Source organism: Sorex araneus, chromosome 7, assembly GCF_027595985.1.
Source record: "Sorex araneus isolate mSorAra2 chromosome 7, mSorAra2.pri, whole genome shotgun sequence".
Classification (NCBI taxonomy): domain Eukaryota; kingdom Metazoa; phylum Chordata; class Mammalia; order Eulipotyphla; family Soricidae; genus Sorex; species Sorex araneus.
This window is the reverse complement of record NC_073308.1, coordinates 37,304,224-37,322,019: the sequence shown is the minus strand read 5'-3', so window position 1 is coordinate 37,322,019 and position 17,796 is coordinate 37,304,224. Positions and strand designations below refer to the sequence as shown.

The 17,796-nt window shown below is 55.5% G+C and overlaps 1 protein-coding gene across 1 annotated transcript; it reads left to right on the top strand.

Moving 5' to 3' along the window:
- The first annotated feature begins 718 nt into the window (after window positions 1-718).
- GOLT1A (golgi transport 1A) lies at window positions 719-17,663 on the top strand. The gene is made up of 5 exons (XM_004610168.2): window positions 719-892; window positions 13,209-13,300; window positions 14,554-14,732; window positions 16,274-16,337; window positions 17,338-17,663. The coding sequence occupies exons 1-5, from the start codon at window positions 868-870 to the stop codon at window positions 17,377-17,379; spliced, it is 402 nt and encodes a 133-aa protein (XP_004610225.1). The 5' UTR covers window positions 719-867; the 3' UTR covers window positions 17,380-17,663.
- Window positions 17,664-17,796: the final 133 nt, after the last annotated feature.

The following is a 17,796-nucleotide window of genomic DNA, read 5'->3' as shown; positions in this document are numbered from 1 at the left end:
GACTCAGTTGCTTGTCTCCCTCTAGCGTCCACTGTGGGTACTGGCACAGAGCAAGCAAATTCCCTCTCCAGAAAGCCGAGAAACCTGGATGGATACACCAGACTCCCAGATCTCCCACAGGCTGTCCGTGTTGTGTTGTGCTGGGGGCTGCTAAGGCAGAGTTCCGGGGATCCGGAACCAACCACTTCTCGTCACACCAATCCAACTGGATGGTTCCCTGTTCAGAACCAGCCACGTGGGGCTGCCAGGGCCAGCAAAGCTGGTGGCCATCAGGACCACAGCCCCGATGCTGGGGACCTTCATACCATACTCAGCCATGCTAGAGGCCTCAGGACCACAGTTGGGACCCAGGGCCATGCCCGGCTGTGCTGGGAACATGAGATGCTGAGGATCGAACCCCAGGTTGTGGCCCCCTGGCCTAAGTCCCCGGAAGTAGCTGAATTCAGCCAGGTGGATGTTACCTGCTGCAAGTGGGTGGGGTGCAGGGAAGGGATGTGCCTGGCAAGAACCAGAGGAGGTGCCTTGGCTATATATGTGCATCTGCATATGTGTATGTATGCATGCATGTATGTACATGTGTGTACATGTATGTGTGTGCATGCGTGCATGTGCATGTGTATTAGTGTATTGTGCGTGTGTGCATGTGTGTGCGTGCATGTATGTGTGCATGTGTATGTGTGTGTGCGTGTGTGTATGTGTACGTTCGCATGTGTGTGTGCGCGCATGCGCGTGAGTGCGTGTGTTAATGATTGACAGAGGCTCATTTCACAACTTACCAAGGGTCACATCCTAGAGCATGTTGGAGCCGGGCTCTCGGCTGCGTGCTTCTTGGCAGCTTCTTCCAGGAAGGGCCCCCTCCCCGACATCATGATCTCCATCACAGAGCTGCAGAGTGAGTGCCGGGCGGGTGGGCGGGTGGGGGACTGGGGGGCGCCGGGTCTGGATTGGGTACTCCTGTAGCCAGCAGGGCAGGTGGAGACACACCCCTGCCAGCAGGGAGCTTCCTGGGGAACCTGCGACCTCTGGAGCCTCTGACTGGAGCTGCCGTGTTGGCACGGAGCTGCAGTCAGGTGGGCGGGTGTGGCTCGCTCACTGCCCACAGTGCCGCCAGGGCGCTGGCCAGACCAATGCAGGCTGGTTCCTCCGCCAGCCAGGGTCCTCGAACCCGGGATTCGACAAAGGCGGCCAGTGGGCTCTGCCCATTCTGACATGACCCCACTCACCCTCAGGGACCCCTGCAGCCTGGACTTCTTTGTTTTTTCTTTTTGGGTCACACCTGGCGATGCACAGGGGTTACTCCTGGCTCGGCACTCAGGAATTACTCCTGGTGGTGCTCAGAAGACCCTAGGGGATGCTGGGAATCAAACCCGGGTCGTCCGCGTGCAAGGCAAATGCCCTACCTGCTGTGCTATGGCTCCAGCCCCCTGGACTTCCTCTTAACGAAGCAAACTCCACTCTGCTGTCCGACCCCCAACCTCTCCCCTCCCATGTGGGGGAGCCCCCGCCCACAGCCAGCCACTGGAGGGTGGGGACAGCTTCGAGCTTCACTGAGACCACTTACCTGAGCCCCCCCCACCCCCCGCACCCCTGCAGTCTCCCCTGTGAATAGAAGCAAACAGCCCTGGGACAAACCTGCCTTCGCCAGGGGGTCAGTGTGGTGTGTGTCCCCGCTCACGCACTGCAGAGACGGACACAGATGCAGGCATCCCTGGGGAGGACTTCCGGCAAGCGGGAGCCAGGAGGCCCTGCAGTGTGAGGCTCGAGGGTTACTGTTCGCTAGAGAGTGGCTAGTGGAGCATCCATCAGGAAGGCGCCTTCCTAAGGAGCCCTACAGGAAGTGAGGGAGCAAAACCATGAGTAATCTAACTCATGGGGTGCGGGGGGCTCAGGTAACTGGGCTCAGTGAAGCTTGAAGCTTCACTGGCTTCCCTCCAGTGGCTGGGAAAGTAAACACTTTCCCTAGAAAGTGTTCTAGGGAAAGAGGGCAGATGTGCAAAGGCCCTGGGGTACAAGCATTTGTGTTGTGTTGGAAGATCAAGGAACTGGTATGATCGGTGCAGGGTGGGTGAAGGGTGCAGTCGCTGGGGTCTGGGTCAAGACCCGGGGACTCCAGAATGGACCCAAACTTTGGTTTCAGCTCTGTGAGCTAGGAATAATGAACTTTCTACAGAGGGGTGATAGGGTCTGGTTATCTCTCATAAGATCACCCTGGACGCTGGGTTGAGAGTGGACTGTGGAGGGTGACATCAGCCACTTGGAGGCCCTGGTTTGAGGCAAGAGATGACAGGGACACCACCCGTTGTGAGGGGAGGGTGTGGAGGGCTGAGGCCCAGGACCAAGGGCCAGCCAGCGTTTCATTAAACCAAAGTAGCATAGCAGGTAGGGCATTTGCCTTGCACACGGCCGACCCGGGTTCGATTCCTCTGTCCCTCTCGGAGATCTTGGCAAGCTACCGAGAGTATCTCGCCCGCACGGCAGAGCCTGGCAAGCTACCTGTGGAGTATTGGATATGCCAAAAACAGTAACAACAAGTCTCACCGTGGAGACGTTACTGGTGCCCACTCAAGCAAATCGATGAACAGCAAACAGGATGACAGTGATACAGTGTGACAGTGCTACAGTGCTACAGTATTAAGCTCAATGAAAATGAAATGAGAGAGAGCAGATCTAAAGGCCAGGAGACATCGGAGGACTGGGAACTGGGGTGGCCTTGAGACCCCCAGGATGACTGCCTGAGGCTGAGTGGAGGGGTGAAGAAAGACTGAGCTTGTTCAAAGACCCTGAGGCAGGAGTGGAGGGCTCTGATGGGGGGCCGGAGGGGCAGGCAAGGGCGGAAGGCAGGGCCCACTGGTGGCGGGGGTGGGGCTCTCTGCTTCACCCGGAGCCCAGAGGAAGCAGAGAGGAGGCAGGCCGTGCGCTGCTAGGACTGGGCTCTGTTTGCCAGCACCCCGGCGGCTCCTGGGAGCAGGGGGAGCCCGAGGGAGGCAGGATGAGCTCACTAGGTGGGGAATGTTGTAGGACAGGAAAGAGCGTTCAAGCGTCCAGGGTGCAGAGAAACGGGGTTCCCGGAGACCCGAGTCTGTCCGGGCGCTGTGCTCCCCCCCCACCCCCTCTCCCACCCTCCCTGCATGGGCGGGCGCAGAGCTGGTGATCCCGGCACAGCTGTGCGGGGCCGTGTATGAAGTGAAACAGAGCGAAGGAGCACGGAGAAATGAGCAGCGTCCGGGGCCCAGTAGCCACGAAGCACGGAAAGGCTGGACCGGGCGAGGGGTGGAGCAGGGGAGGGAAGCTCCGTGGTTCCCCAGCAGCGTGGCCCGAGCTGGAGAGAGGGAGCCCAGCGGGAGGCCGAGGGATGAGGCTCAGGGGGAGGAGTGAACTGGAAGGATGAACAGCAGTGACGTGGGGGCCAGAGAGATAGTACAGTGGGTAGGGCGCTGGCCTGGCATACAGCCACTTGGGTTGGATCCCCGGCACCCCAAATGGTTCCCCAAGCACCACCAGGAACCCCTGAGCTCTGCCAGGTGTGACCCCTCCCCAAGCTCCTCCCCCAAGCTCCTCCCCCCAAAAAAAAGAAAGCCCAACAATGTCCCTGAGACCGGGGGGCTCATGACGGAGCCTTCTCAGCCTCACTCCGAGGTTTCCACTGGTGTAAAGGCATGTTGGCCTGTGAAGCTAGAATGCAGAGGAGCAGGTGTGGGTCCAACCCCGAGAGATCAAATGCCTGAGGAAGGTCGGGCAGGAGGGTCTGGGCTGTCCCAGCCACCAAGAGAGGTGGGTTCGAGACCAGGAGCTCGGCCTGACACCTGCTGTCTGGGTTTCAGAGACAGACCCTCGAAACAAAGCTGATTCTGAGGGACCAGGAGGCAGGACTGGACGGGGCTGGTTCGGGGCAAGACCACCGGTTCATACTGGGTCCGGCCGGGGGGCTGTGGGGGACCCCACAGTTGCCTCCTTCCTGTCTGGGAAACAGGCTAACAACAGACCTGCCTCCACGAGGCGCCAAACAGTCCAGGGGGTCAAGAGTTAGCCCGGCCTGGCAGCGTCATCCATGTCAGCAGATGGACTTTTAATTTTGTTTAGAAAGATGCACCATTTTATTGTTCTATGAATCAACCCTGGGCTGGAGCGACAGCACAGCGGTAGGGCATTTGGCTTGCATGCGGTCGACCCGTGTTCGATTCCTCGGCCCCTCTCGGAGATCCCGGCAAGCTACCGAGGGTATCTCGCCCGCACGGCAGAGCCTGGCAAGCTCCCCGTGGTGTATTGGGTATGCCAAAAACAGTAACAACAAGTCTCACAATGAAGACGTTACTGGTACCTGCTCGAGCAAATCGATGAGCAATGGGATGACAGCGACTGTGTGACTGTGTGTGATGAATCAACCCTGAGAGGTGAGGAAGAAGGTCTTCTTCCTCTTCCCTTTTCCACAACTCCTACCTACCCCTGGTTATGCAACTCGGCCCTGGCATCATTCGTGGGGAAGGGGGAAGACGAGCTCACAGCCGCTGCCAAGATGGGGGCAGCGGTGCCCAGGCAACTGTCCCCGCGCATCTTGGCTGGAGCTGAGCAGAGACGGCAGTGGGTGGTACCCAGGCTTCCGGTGGAAGGTCTCTGGTGCCAAGGCGGGGGAGAGACGGCGTCTGGGCAGCATCCGGTCAGGGGAGGGAACGGAGAGTACCCCGAACAAGGGGTGCAGCAGGGAACGCTGCCATCAAGGGAGAGGAGAAATGTCGGGGGGATCCGAGGGGGAAAAACCATGCAGCTGCCTGGTGCCCTTTCCAGAACACGTCCACCTTGCGATCGTTTCTGCGTCACCTAGATCTTGTCGCAGGAGGAAACTTGTGGCAAACCCAAGTAGTCACAGGACGACGGGCCAGAGTCTCCGTGAGTGTCACGGGCAACTAAGAAAGAGCGAGGAGTGACGCAGACAGGAGACGAAGGGGTTGGGCACCCAGGGCCGTGGAGGTTCTGGGCTGGGTCTGTTTGTTGTCAGTGATGCCAAGGGGGTGTGGGGTGACACGGGATGCCGGGGACCGAACCTGGGTCAGCCGCGTGGAAGAAAGGCAAGCACCCTCCACACTGTGCTATCACTTGGGCCCCCAGAGAGGGTGTGTTCTGCAGTGCCCGTGCAGCCTGCGGCCGGAGGCCCTACCCCCCCCCCAGGAATCCCGACTTTCCTGAAGCTAGAGCAGCTCCCAGAGCCCGAGGGGCGTTTAACAGGCCTCAGTGACCAGAGCTAGAGAGTGGGTGCGGGGAGCAGGGCTGGCGTGCGGCTGGCCTGGGTTCGATTCCCAGCTCTCCGTATGATCCCTGAGTCCACCAGGAGTGACCCCTGAGTGTAGAGCCAGTGGTCAGCACTGATCACAGCGGGGTGTGGCCCACAGACCAAAAGCAATTAAAAGGGGTACAATAAAATGGTGCCTCTTTCTAAAACAAAATCACAATAGCCTTTTAAGAAAAAAAATCGGTTTTATTTTATTTTGCTTTTTGGGTCACACCCGGCGATGCACAGGAGTTATTCCTGGCTTTGCATTCAGGAATTACTCCTGGTAGTGCTCAGGGGACCATATGGGATGCTGGGAATTGAACCCAGGTCGGTCGCGTGCAAGGCAGACGCCCTACCTGCTGTGCTATTGCTCCGGCCCCATAGCTGTGTAGTTTTTCACTGTGTCGATGTACCATGGTTTCTTTAACCAGTTGTCTATTCTGGACACTCTCCCGCCTCACTTTTAACACCTACAAACATTGTGGTAATAATTCCATAATGCATGAGAATCAATTCTAAGTTAGTTCACTAGTCCAGCAGAATCTCCTTTATTTAAATTGCCCATAGGGACCCAGGGGTGCAGCTAGGCAGTGAGAGGGCTTGTCTGCCATTTCCCTGGGCTTAATCCCCTGCACCACCAAATACACCTACATCGCCACCTACACACCTGTATGCCTGTAGGACCCCAGAACGGTTCGGTGGCTAAGGCGTCTGCCAGGCAAGGGGGAGGCCAAGAGGACCCCGCACATGCCACGCCAGGTCCTGGCTGCTCTGCTGGCATCACAAGCAATTTCAAAAATTTATTTTAATATAAACAAAGCCAGGCTTCCCGTGGCGTATTCGATATGCCAAAAACAGTAACGATAGGTCTCATGCCCCTGACCCTGAAAGAGCCTCCAATCGTTGGGAAAGACAAGTAAGGAGAGGCTGCTGAAATCTCAGGGCTGGGAGGAATAGAGATGTTACTGGTACCCGTTCGAGTAAATTGACGAACAACGGGATGACAGTGACACAGTGATACAGTGATAAACATAGCCACAATGTCGATACAATTCTAGAGTTGAAATTGATTAGATAACACAAAGCTCCAGTGGGCCCGGAGTGATAACACAGTGGGTAGAGTATTTGCCTTGCATGCAGCCAACCTGGGTTCGATTCCCAGCATCCCATACAGTCCCCCAAGCACCGCCAGGAGTAATTCCTGAGTGCAGAGCCAGGAGTAACCCCTGAGCATCACTGGGTGTGATGCAAAAATCAAACAAAGCAACAACAACCAGCAAAGCTCCAATATTAAAATCAATAAGTAAAAACAAAGTGTTTTATGTGAAAATTGTTGTAACTCACCACGGGGCTAAGTCCTTGGGTAAGAATTTACCAAGCCGTTACAAGCTGAGCCTTCTCTGTGGTTTTTATTTCTTGACTTTAGTCGGCTTCTATGGCACTTGCCCATGGAATGCGGCGCTCCTGCTGAAATGTCCGTATCGAGGAATCAGGAGGGGGCAAGTGGCCTCAGATGTGGGGGCTTTGGGATCTACGGGGCCAAGGAGTTGGCAGAGCAATAGCTGCGGGAGGTGGGCGTGGCTGTTGGAGCTGCCAGGAGTTGGCTGGCGGGGGAAGCTGCCCACCCCAACTCCAGAAAGACCCCAGAGTTCTAGCCTGGGCATCGGGTACCTGAAATTGTTTGCGGTTTGGCATCTCTGCGGAGAATATTGGTGGCGCAGGGGGGCTGGTGTGGCTGCGGCTGGGGTCCCAGGCTGCAGCAGGCCGTGCCACTCGCCCACCCGCCGCCCGAGGGCAGCCCAGAGTTTTCAGCCGAGGGGATGGCGCGTCCCTGCATTTTAGCTGCCACAGGACGTTCTGGCGGCCCTTCCCCCAGAGGTGTGTGAGCACTGAAACTAGAGGGCCCCTCCCCAGAGAGCACCACCAAACATGTCAGGATCACAGTCGGAAACTCCCAACAAGAATAGCGAGTGTTTTGTTGAAATATTGAATGTAATCAAAGTAAAGTGAAAGTAAAGTGAAATTCACCAGTTACACAGGCGGGGTGGGAGGCTGGGGAGGTGGGGGAGTCGGGGGAGGGATACTGTGATTCTTGGTGGTGGAATACGTGCACTGGTGAAGGGATGGGTGTTCGAGCATTGTATAACTGAGACTTAAACCTGAAAGCTTTGTAACTTTCCACATGGTGATTCAATAAAAGAATAAATTTTAAGAAAATAAAGCAACGGTCACAAAAAAAAAAAAGAACAGCTGCTCACAGGGCGAGGGTCACGACCTGCTGTCTGACCCCGAGAGCACCACAGCCAAGCTTGTGTCTGAGCCCTGCCACGGCCACAGCGACAGTGGGAATGGAAAGAAGGGAACCAGCAACACGGTGGGTGGGGGGGGGGGCGTGGACAGGCTTGAGGCTGGGGCACCAGAGCCTTGGGTTGGGTCCTCAGTATCACATGGTCCCCTGAGCACAGAGCCAGGAGCAGCTCGGACCCCAAACAAACTGATATAAAAAAAATTGGTATTGGTAAGGCACTTGCCTCTCACGTGGCTACCCTGATTTGATCCCCAGCACCACATAAGGTCCCCCAAGCACCTCCAGCATGGCCCTCCCCCAAAAAAGGAGATTAAAAATAAATTCAGAATATGACAGGTATCTCTATATTTGGGCTGTAGCGATAGCACAGCAGGTAGGGCGGTTGCCTTGCACGCAGCTGACCTGGGTTCAACTCCTCCGCCCCTCTCGGAGAACCCAGCAAGCTACCGAGAGTATCCCGCATGCATGGCAGAGCCTGGCAAGCTACCCGTGACGTATTCGATATGCCAAAAACAGTAACAAATAAATCTCAGGATGGAGACGTTACTGGTGCCCGCTCCAGCAAATCAATGAACAATGGGATGACAGTGATACTGGTGCCCCGCTACTTTCCTGAAGAAAATTAAACCAAGGGCTTGAGAGATCATTCAGCACGTAAAGCACTTGCCTTGTACACAGACAACCTGGGTTCGGGTTCTGGCACCCCATACGGTCCACCGAGCACCACCAGGAGTGAGCCCTGAGTGCAAAGTCAGGAGTCAGCCCTGGGCACCGCCAGGTGTGGCCCCAAACAGAAAGAGAAAAAGAAAGAAAATGAAATTAAGCAGTGGGGCTTAAAAGAGAATAAGGACAAGCTAGACCAGGAGGACAGGGGGTCAGTGGGGGGCGGGGGGGAGGGATTTGGGCACTTTGGGGCTATGACGGCCAGTAGCTTTGTAGGTCAGAGCCAGAAATGTTGGGCAGGTGAGATAATCCAGGAGGAAGGATGCTTTGATTTGCCTGCTACTGAAGCAGGTTGATTCCAGCATTACATACGGTCATCTGAGCACCCCCAGGAGTGAGTGACCCCCTGAGCACTGAGCCAGGAGTAAAGCTCTGAGCACAGCTAAGTGTGGCACAACTTCCCCCACCAAAAGAAGACTTTTAAAAAAGTAATTACTTAAAAATATTAATTTTATTGATCATTGGGTTCTATACCTTGTTGAATCATTTCTTTATCCTAGATTATTTTTATATTATTTAGTCTTTGAGTATAAAGTTATTTATGAATGGTGGCAATTTGAATTCTACCTTGATTCCCTTTTTTCTTAAATGACTGCATGGTATATATTTTTTATGATACAAGCTGATGCTTTTTCATAATAGCTTCATATTATGAAATTGAAGATTGAAGATGATTAGTCCATCTAAAATGGCTAAGTTTGCATCCTAAGAGGATATTGATTTTGCTAAGGCTCTTTTTTTAATATAATCATTTGGACATATAATTGTTCTATCAGAAATAAACTATGTGGACAGGTATTACATATTTCTATGACAAAACTTATTTATCTTGACATATAGAGATAACTTTGACATGAAAGTTCAAAGGGAATAAGAAAGGCCTCTTTCTTTCCAACTGTTATCTTTGTGATGTAGCACTGTTGCCCCTGTCATTGATTTGCTCGAGTGGGCACCAGTAACGTCTCCATTGTAAGACTTTTTTTTTTTGCTTTTTGGGTCACACCCAGTGATGCTCAGGGGTTACTCCTGGCTTTGCACTCAGGAATTACTCCTGGCGGTGCTTGGGGGACCATATGGGATGCTGGGGATCGAACCCGGGTCGGCCTCGTGCAAGGCAAACGCCCTACCCACTGTGCTATCGCTCCGGCCCCTGTAAGACTTGTTACTGTTTTTGGCATTTCAAATATGCCACGGGTAGCTTGCCAGGCTCTGCCATGTGGGCGGGATACTCTTGGTAGCTTGCCGGGCTCTCCAAGAGGGATGGAGGAATTGAACCCGGGTTGGCCTCATGCAAGGCGAACGCCCTACACTCTGTGCTATCGCTCCAGCCCATCTGTGTGATATTTAAACGTATTACTTTTTCGGAACAGAGGCCTCACCTGCCTGTGCTCAGGTCTTAGTCCTGGCTCTGCACTCAGGGATCACTCCTGGCAAGGCCCAGGGGGACCATATGTGATGCTGGGGATGGAACCTGGGTCACTGACGTGTATTGTTCCCCACTGTCCTCTTGCCCCAGCCCCCCTAAACTCTTACTTGTATATTTTTTATATTGGCATAAAAGTGAGTTAAAAATGTCAAAAATATAAGAAAATAGAATTAAGCCAACCTCATGTATACCCGTGATTATATGATACTTTCGTATTATCACCACACAATTACAAATTATAATAAGAATAAGTCATTTTACCCATAACAAGTAAATAAAGCATATTTCAAAAGTGTATCTACAATATAAACTTGTAGATACAATATAAACTTGAAATTGGAAAAATTTTGGTTTTGCTCCTTTTCGCCTTGGAGCCTTATCCGGTGCCAGAGATCAAAAGTGAGCCAGATACACACAAGGAAGCCCTGCACCACCTTAGCCCTGCACCACCTCTCCTGCCCCAAAGTGGAAATTTTAATCTACTATTATTTCTTTCTTCCCCTTCCACACATATGCGGAGGGAGGGGGGCGCTCTTTCACTGTGGAGTGCCTGGTCGAAGCACCAAGGCAGACAGGGCGGGGTCACACATCTGCTATGGCCCCAGGGACCCCAAACAAGGAGCTGCTGGTCTTACACGCGGGCCTGGGCTGCAGTGCCGGCATTGCCCCCTCAGCCTCACTTGCAAGGCAGGCGAGGTGCTGCTGGACCATTCCTGGGTCCCAAAGTTGTCCTTTTCTTGAAAGAAAGAAAGAGAGAAAGAAAGAAAGAGAAAGAAAGAAAGAAAGAAAGGAAAGAAAGAAAGAAAGAAAGAAAGAAAGAAAGAAAGAAAGAAAGAAAGAAAGAAAGAAAGAAAGAAAGAAAGGAAGGAAGGAAGGAAGGAAGGAAGGAAGGAAGGAAGGAAGGAAGGAAGGGAGGGAAGAAAGAAAAGAAAGAAAGAAAGAAAGAAAGAAAGAAAGAAAGAAAGAAAGAAAGAAAGAAAGAAAGAAAGAAAGAAAGAAAGGAAGGAAGGAAGGAAGGAAGGAAGGAAGGAAGCAAGGGAGGGAAGAAAGAAAAGAAAGAAAGAAAGAAAGAAAGAAAGAAAGAAAGAAAGAAAGAAAGAAAGAAAGAAAGAAAGAAAGAAAGAAAGAAAGAAAGAAAGAAGAAAGGAAGGAATACAAGTGCACTTGCAAAAGCATCTAAATAACTAAATAACCCCCCTAGGAATAAAATTAACCCAGAAGGCAAAAACTTGCACACTAAAAACAAGTGTTGTTCACAGAAAATTTAAAAGCCACAAATAGAAAAGCACCCTGTGTTCACACATGAAAAATTCAAAGAGTGACAGTGCCAATACTCCCCCAAGAGCCTGCAGATTCAGCGCCGTGTCTATCAAAATCCCCATTAAAAAAAAAAAAAAGGAATGGAAAAATCCACAATGTCAACGGAATCTTAAGGGACCTCAAAGAGGCAAAGCAAACTTGGAAAAGGAAAGAAAAACTGGAACTTTCATAATTCGCCTGAGGTTAACATTCAAAACCTGCAAAGAACTCCTACAACTCGGCGGGAAAGCCTGTTTTTAAAACGCAACCTGTTTTAAAAATGGGCGAAGAAAGGACTTGTCGAGACCCTTCTTCAAGACAGGCAAAGGCTGATAAGCACAGTCGTAACGAGATGCTGGGCACGACTCGTGCTTAGAAAATGCCAATCTAAGCCAGAGTGGGACCACGTCACCCCAGTCGTTGGCACCGCTGGGGGGGCAGATGAGGATGCAGCTGCCACGGGATTAGCACGGGCCATTCCCCAAGACTGAAAACAGAGTCTCAAAGAGATCTCTGTTCCTGGATTGCAGTGTTCCCCAGAGCAAGGCGGGGGAGCAACAGCAGGGTGAACCGCAGGTAGATGAATAAACAGGGTGAATGTGCACTCTCTCCCTCTCCCTCTTCCCCTCTCTCTCTCCCTCTCTCTCCCTCTCTCTCCCCTTCTCTCTCTCCCCCTCTCTCTCTCCCCCTCTCTCCCCTTCTCTCTTCCTCTCTCTCTCCTCTCCCCTTCTCTCTTCCCTCTCTCTCTCCCCTTCTTCTCTCTTCCTCTCTCTCTCCTCTCTCTCTCCTTTCTCCCTCACTCTCTCTCCTCCTCTCCCTCTCTGTCTCTCTGACTCTGTCTCTGTCCCTCTGACTCTGTCTCTGTCTCTTTCTTGCTCAGTATCCAGCCTTAAAAAGGGAAGTCACGCCATGTAGTGAACCCCAACACTCTGTCAGTCCTTGAGGGCAAGTGGTGGATGGATCACTCGTAGGGGCTACCTAGAAGAGTCAAATGAGGGACAGGTGAGGAGCGTGTGAGTGTGTGTGTGTGTGTGTGTGTGTGTGTGTGTGTGTGTAAAAGAGACAGAGAGAGTGTTGGGAGAGGTAGTTTGCTTAATGGGAGAGTTTGGTGGTATAAGATGAAGAGTTTTGTAGACGATGGATGGGGAAGGTTGGGAGGGTTGTACCACAATGTGGACTTACTTAATACCTCTAAACTGTAAACACATATAAATACAGCTAAGAAACTAAATTTGGGGGCCAGAGTGATAGTACAATGGACAGGGTGCTTGCCTTGCATTCAATTCCCAGCATCCCATATGGTCTCCTGAGCACCACCAGGAGTAATTCCTGAGTGCAGAGCCAGGAGTAACCCCTGTGCATCTCCGGGTGTGACCCAAAATTCGAAAAAACAATTACTCTGAGCCCTGCACCCCCAAATCTACCTTTGTTTATTTTTGTTGTGGGGTCACACCCAGTGATGCTCAGGGGTCACTGCTGGCTCTGGCTTCAGGAATCACTCCTGGCAGTGCCTGGAGGACCATACGGGATGCTGGGGACTGAACCCAGGTTGCCGCGTGCAAGGCAAACGCTCTATCTACCGTACTATTGCTCAACCCCCACCCCCAACCTACTTTCTTATACAAGAAAACAAACAGAAAACGACCCCTCCCCACCCCCCTCAGCCTGCATCCCCAAAGCAGCCTGGGCCCCGACTGCACTCACATAGGTGTGAACGATCTGTGGACGGCTCAGTGGAAACATATTTTTTTTTTTGGCTTTTTGGGTCACACCCTGCGATGCTCAAGGGTTACTCCTGGCTCTGCACTCAGGAATCACTCCTGGCGGTGCTTGGGGGACCCTATGGGATGCCGGGGATCACACTGGGGCTGGCTGTGTGCAAGGCAAACGCCCTACCCGCTGTACTACTGCTCTGGTCCTTGGTGGGAACTTCTGAGCCAGCTAATGTGGCCCCTGAGGGCCCGAGGACACCGTAGCAGGGTGTGGGGAGGGCGAGCTCCTGCCCAGTGCTCAGGACTGACCTCAGTCTCCGGGCGCTCCCGCCCTCCCTCTCCCTCACCCCCGTTCTTCTGAGAGCACGGTGGGTGCAGGGTCACCCATTTCCCACCCCCGTCCCACCCCAGTGGCACCTGTTCATGTCCTTCTTGAGCCCCCCAAGCCCAGCCCAGCCTGCTTGTCCCTTGCAGAGATCGGCGTGGGCACGGCTGGCTTCGGCCTCTTCTTCATCCTCCTCGGAATCCTGCTGTACTTTGACTCCGTGCTCCTGGCCTTCGGAAACGTGAGTCCCCAGCCCGCCTGCGCCCCCGGTGCCCCGCTGAGATCTCGGAATGGGCGGCGTCCACTTCATTTATACTGTGCTAGCCCGGGGGCAGGCACTGGCCAGGCCAGGCAGGCGAGGGGCCCTGGAGAACCTGGGCTCTGGTGCCACGTTCAGGGCTGCCCTAGGCCTGCCTGCCCCGGGCCTCTCGCTGGCTGATGGGGACTGACTGGGTGTACTTGGGGACAGAGGAAAGGAATCTAGAAAGGAGACGAGGGAGGGACGGAGAAGGCATCTGCCCGAGAGCAGAACGGCTGGGGAAACCCAGGTACGGAGAGGTGGGCACAGCAGGGAGGGCACTGGCCTTGCACGCAGCCAGCCTGGGTTCGACCCCCAGCACTCCATGTGATCCTCTGAGCCCCACCAGGAGTGACCCCTGAGCACAGAGCCAGGAGTCAGCTCTGTACACCACAGGGTGTGGCCCCCAAACCAACAAACAAATAAGCAAAAGGTTATAGGGAAGAGGAGGGAGAGGGTGGAATGTGCTGGAAGAAGTCCTGAGCCTGGGCTTTCAGAAGGGACCGAGCAGCCACGGGGGTGGGCCCGGCGCCACCCCACAGGCAGGCCCAGGCGCCCAGGCCTTGGGCCTCGCCTCTGTGTCAGCGAGCGCCGGGCAGGCGGGTGGGGAATGACGTCAGTGTGACTCTGACACCTCCGAGCCTTCTCAGTTCTCTGTGCCCTCGGCTGTGTGGCTAGGTCGCCCTCTCTGAGAGCGGCCCTCGCCCCGGCCGGCCCTCACGCCTTGCCAGCGACCCACCCCGGGTGGACAGGCCTGAAGCAGGACCGCCGCGGGGACTAGGTGAAGAGCCAGGAATAAGAGAGAGAGAAAGCATGGGGCCGGGGGCTCACGGCCTCGCAGGCTGAGAGCCCGGCTCTCCTCCACCTACGGTGTTTATTGCTGAGGCCAGGAGCCAGCAGAAGGAGGGGCACAATGTTCCTGGGGCAAGTGGCTAACTATCCGAGTCTACCCAGGCTAGACTTTTACATACCGAGGGTCTTAGTTTATCAGGACAACATCTGTGTAATGGGCTTTCCCAAGGAGAGATGCTTCCGGGAGAGGGAGCAGAGATAGAGCAGTTACAGGACCCCCATGGGGGCAACACTTCGCCTCATCTGGGTCCAAAGTTCCCGTCAACTCCCCATCCCGTCCTTCTCCTTGATCTATCCAGTCCCCCAACAACGGCCTTTCCCCCCCCCCACCCCTCTCTCCGCAGCTCCTGTTCCTGGCCGGCCTCTCCCTCATCATCGGCCTGAGGAAAACCTGCTCCTTCTTCTTCCAGAGGCACAAGCTCAAGGCCACGGGCTTCTTCCTGGGGGGCGTGGCCATCGTGCTGCTGCGCTGGCCGCTCCTGGGCATGGCCCTGGAAGCCTACGGGTTCTTCAACCTCTTCAAGTGAGTGTGGGCCCTGGGCAGCCCTTCCGGCAGGCGCTGCAGAGCTGGGACACCGCGCCTTAGGGGACGCTGAGGAAAGGGCCACCTCTGCCATACCCAGAGGGACCCTGAGCACCCGCTGTGCACGCCTGCCCTGAGTCCTGGGGCCCTGTGGGAGGCCGGGCAGGTGATGCAGCCAGAGTCACCAGGCCCCGGGCACCCTGTGTGCTCACTGCCCTCTGCTCTAGCCCATTTTGTTTGATTTGTTTTGGCGCCACCCCGGCCGTGCTCAGGACTTCTGACTCTGCACTCGGGAATCACTCCTGGTGGGGACCCCCGGGGATGCCAGGGTGGAACCTGGGTTGGCCACGTGCAAGGCAAGCTCTCTCCCCCTGTACTGTGGCTCCAGTCCCCCGTGGGTTATTGGCATGAGTCAGGTGGCAGTGAAGGGAACCTCCCCCAGGGAAGGAGGCGGCTCTGCCAGGTCAGACTCCGCCCCCCACCACCACACCGCTGAGGGGGGTCCCACGTTGGTCCAGGCTGTGTTTGATACCGCAGCGCTGCTGAGGGACTGGGTGGTTCTGTGGCCGGGTTCGGAGGCAGGAGGGAGAATAAAGGGGAGCACAACCTGGAGCAGACACCCCGGCCCCGAGTCCAGGTCAGAGCTGGGTGCCCTGTCCACCGGCTGTCACCATGGCAGCTCTGGACCACGGCGAGCATCTTTGCACCGTTCCGCTGCACAGCTGGGAAGAGATTCCCCGAAGTTGAACTCAAAAGCACCAAAAAGTGGTAGTACCAAGATGTGAACACAAGGGGGCGCTGACCTTAGCTCCCCGTTCAGGCCTCTCACATATGCTGTGTGTACCCTAACCCCGGGGCCCCTCTTTTTTTTTTTCTTTAGTGCACATTTTCCACCACCAACCTGTATCCCCCCACACACAGACACACATTCCAGTCCTCACCCTGCCTCTGTGGCCGACAATTTCCCTAATACTCTCCCTCTAAATTGGGGCATTATGGGTTTTTTATCTTTCTCTTTACCTGGCGATGCACAGGGGTTACTCCTGGCTCTGCACTCAGGAATTACCCCTGGCGGTGCTCAGGGGACCCTATGGGATGCTGGGGATTGAACCCAGGTCGGCTGCGTGCAAGGCAAACGCCCTACCCGCTGTGCTATCGCTCCAGCCCCTTGGGCATTATGTTTTGCTCGAACTTTCCCACCACTGTTCCAGCCTGCCTGCCGGGGCAGACCTAGATAATTCACTTCCCATTGCTCATTTTGAATATCCTAAGAGCTCGCACGGCCGCGACTGCACATGTAAATTTCTAGAAATTTCTAGATTGTAAATGGTTGGGTCCCAGAGACGTCTCTGCAGGGCGCTGATCCATTTTGGGGTTCAGTTGGGAGTCTCTGGGCCAGGGCTATTGGTGCGTAAGGATTGGGGCCCCTCACTCTGAACCACCCCACTCGGCCGCCTCTCGGGAAACAGGGGTGCAGAAGCAAGCCTGCCCCCAGGAACCGCTCTGCACCTCCACTGAGCCCCTCCTGCCTGTGCTCCTAGGGGCTTTTTCCCTGTGGCCTTCGGCTTCCTGGGCAATGCCGTCAACATCCCCTTCCTGAGTGCGGTGAGTAACCCTCGCGCTCGTGTGCCTGGGTGGGGGGAGGAGAGCTGCCCCCGGGTTGGAGGGGACCCCTGCTGCCTCCCCCATCGGACAGGAGCAGAGGGGCGGGCACCTGGATGTGTGGGCTGTGCTATGCAGGGGGCAGCTAGCGTCACTCCTCATTGTGCCCTGAGACTCGGGTCCCCAGCTGGAGTGAGCCGGAGACTTCCAGGCACAGTTTGTGTGGGCGTTGGACACCGGGAGGCCGAGGCGGGAAAGCAGGAACAGAGTCTCCTGTCAGGGCCTCGTTTCTCTGAGGCACCCGAGCTGGCAGCTCTGCGGGTCCTGCACCTGCACCCGCCAGCTCGGATCCTCACAGCCGGGCCCCCTCACAGTGGGTCCCCTGCACCGGGTCCCCTCACACTCCCACAGCCCGCCCCCTCACAGCCCCCACACCAGGCCCCTCACAGCCCCCATGCAGAATTTCCTCACAGACCCCGTATAGACCTTCCACACAGCCCCCTCACAGCCCCCCACAGCCCCCTCAAAGCCCCCACAGCCCCCTCACAGCCCCCACACAGGGTCCCCTCACAGCTCCCACACTCAAGCCCCCTCACAGTCCCTTCACAGTCCCTTCACAGTCCCCTCACAGTCCCTTCACAGTCCCCTCACAGATCCCTCACAGCCCTGTCATAGCCCCATCACAGTCCCCCAAAGTCCCCTCACAGCCCCCCTACAACTCCCTCATAGCCCTCACACCAGGCCCCCTCACAGCCCCCACACAGGGACCCCTCACAGCCCCCTCTCAGCCTCCACTCACGGCTCCCTCACAGTCCCTCACAGCCCCCTCACAGTCCTCACAGCCCCCTCACAGCCCCCTCACAGTCCCCTCACAGTCCTCACAGCCCTCACAGCCCCCCACACCCCCCTCATAGCCCCCACACCGGGCCCTCCCCCAACGCTCAGGGCCGCCTGAGGCCCGGCCTCTGCCCCTTTGTCTGCCCTAATGACTCTCCTCTCACAGCTGTTCCGGAGGCTCCAGGGCGGCAGCAGCTCCATGGTCTGAAGAGCAGAGATGAACCCGCTTCTTAAACTGGGGTCCCGGCTGAGGGGGCCAGGGGGGACAGACGGGCGACCCTGCGCTGACTCATCCCCGCCCTGCGAGCCGGCTGCCGCCTCTCAAAGGAAGGACAGAGCCAAGGGAGCGGCCGTGCCCCGACCCCCACCCCAGTCAGCCCCTGAGGCTGCCAGGACAGCGGGGAGCAGAAGCAGGGCTCCGGGGGTCAGGCCGGCCTGATGTCACACCCGTTGGGGACGGGCTTTGATCACCATTGATCATCCGTCCAGGAGACCAAGATTAAACCCTGAAGCTCCGGTCACCGTCTCCCGATGTCGCGTGTGCCCCCCCACCTGTCGCTGTCACACAGAATTCACACAGGCTGTCCCGCGGCTCTTTAGCCCGAGCTAATGTGTGAGGAAATGT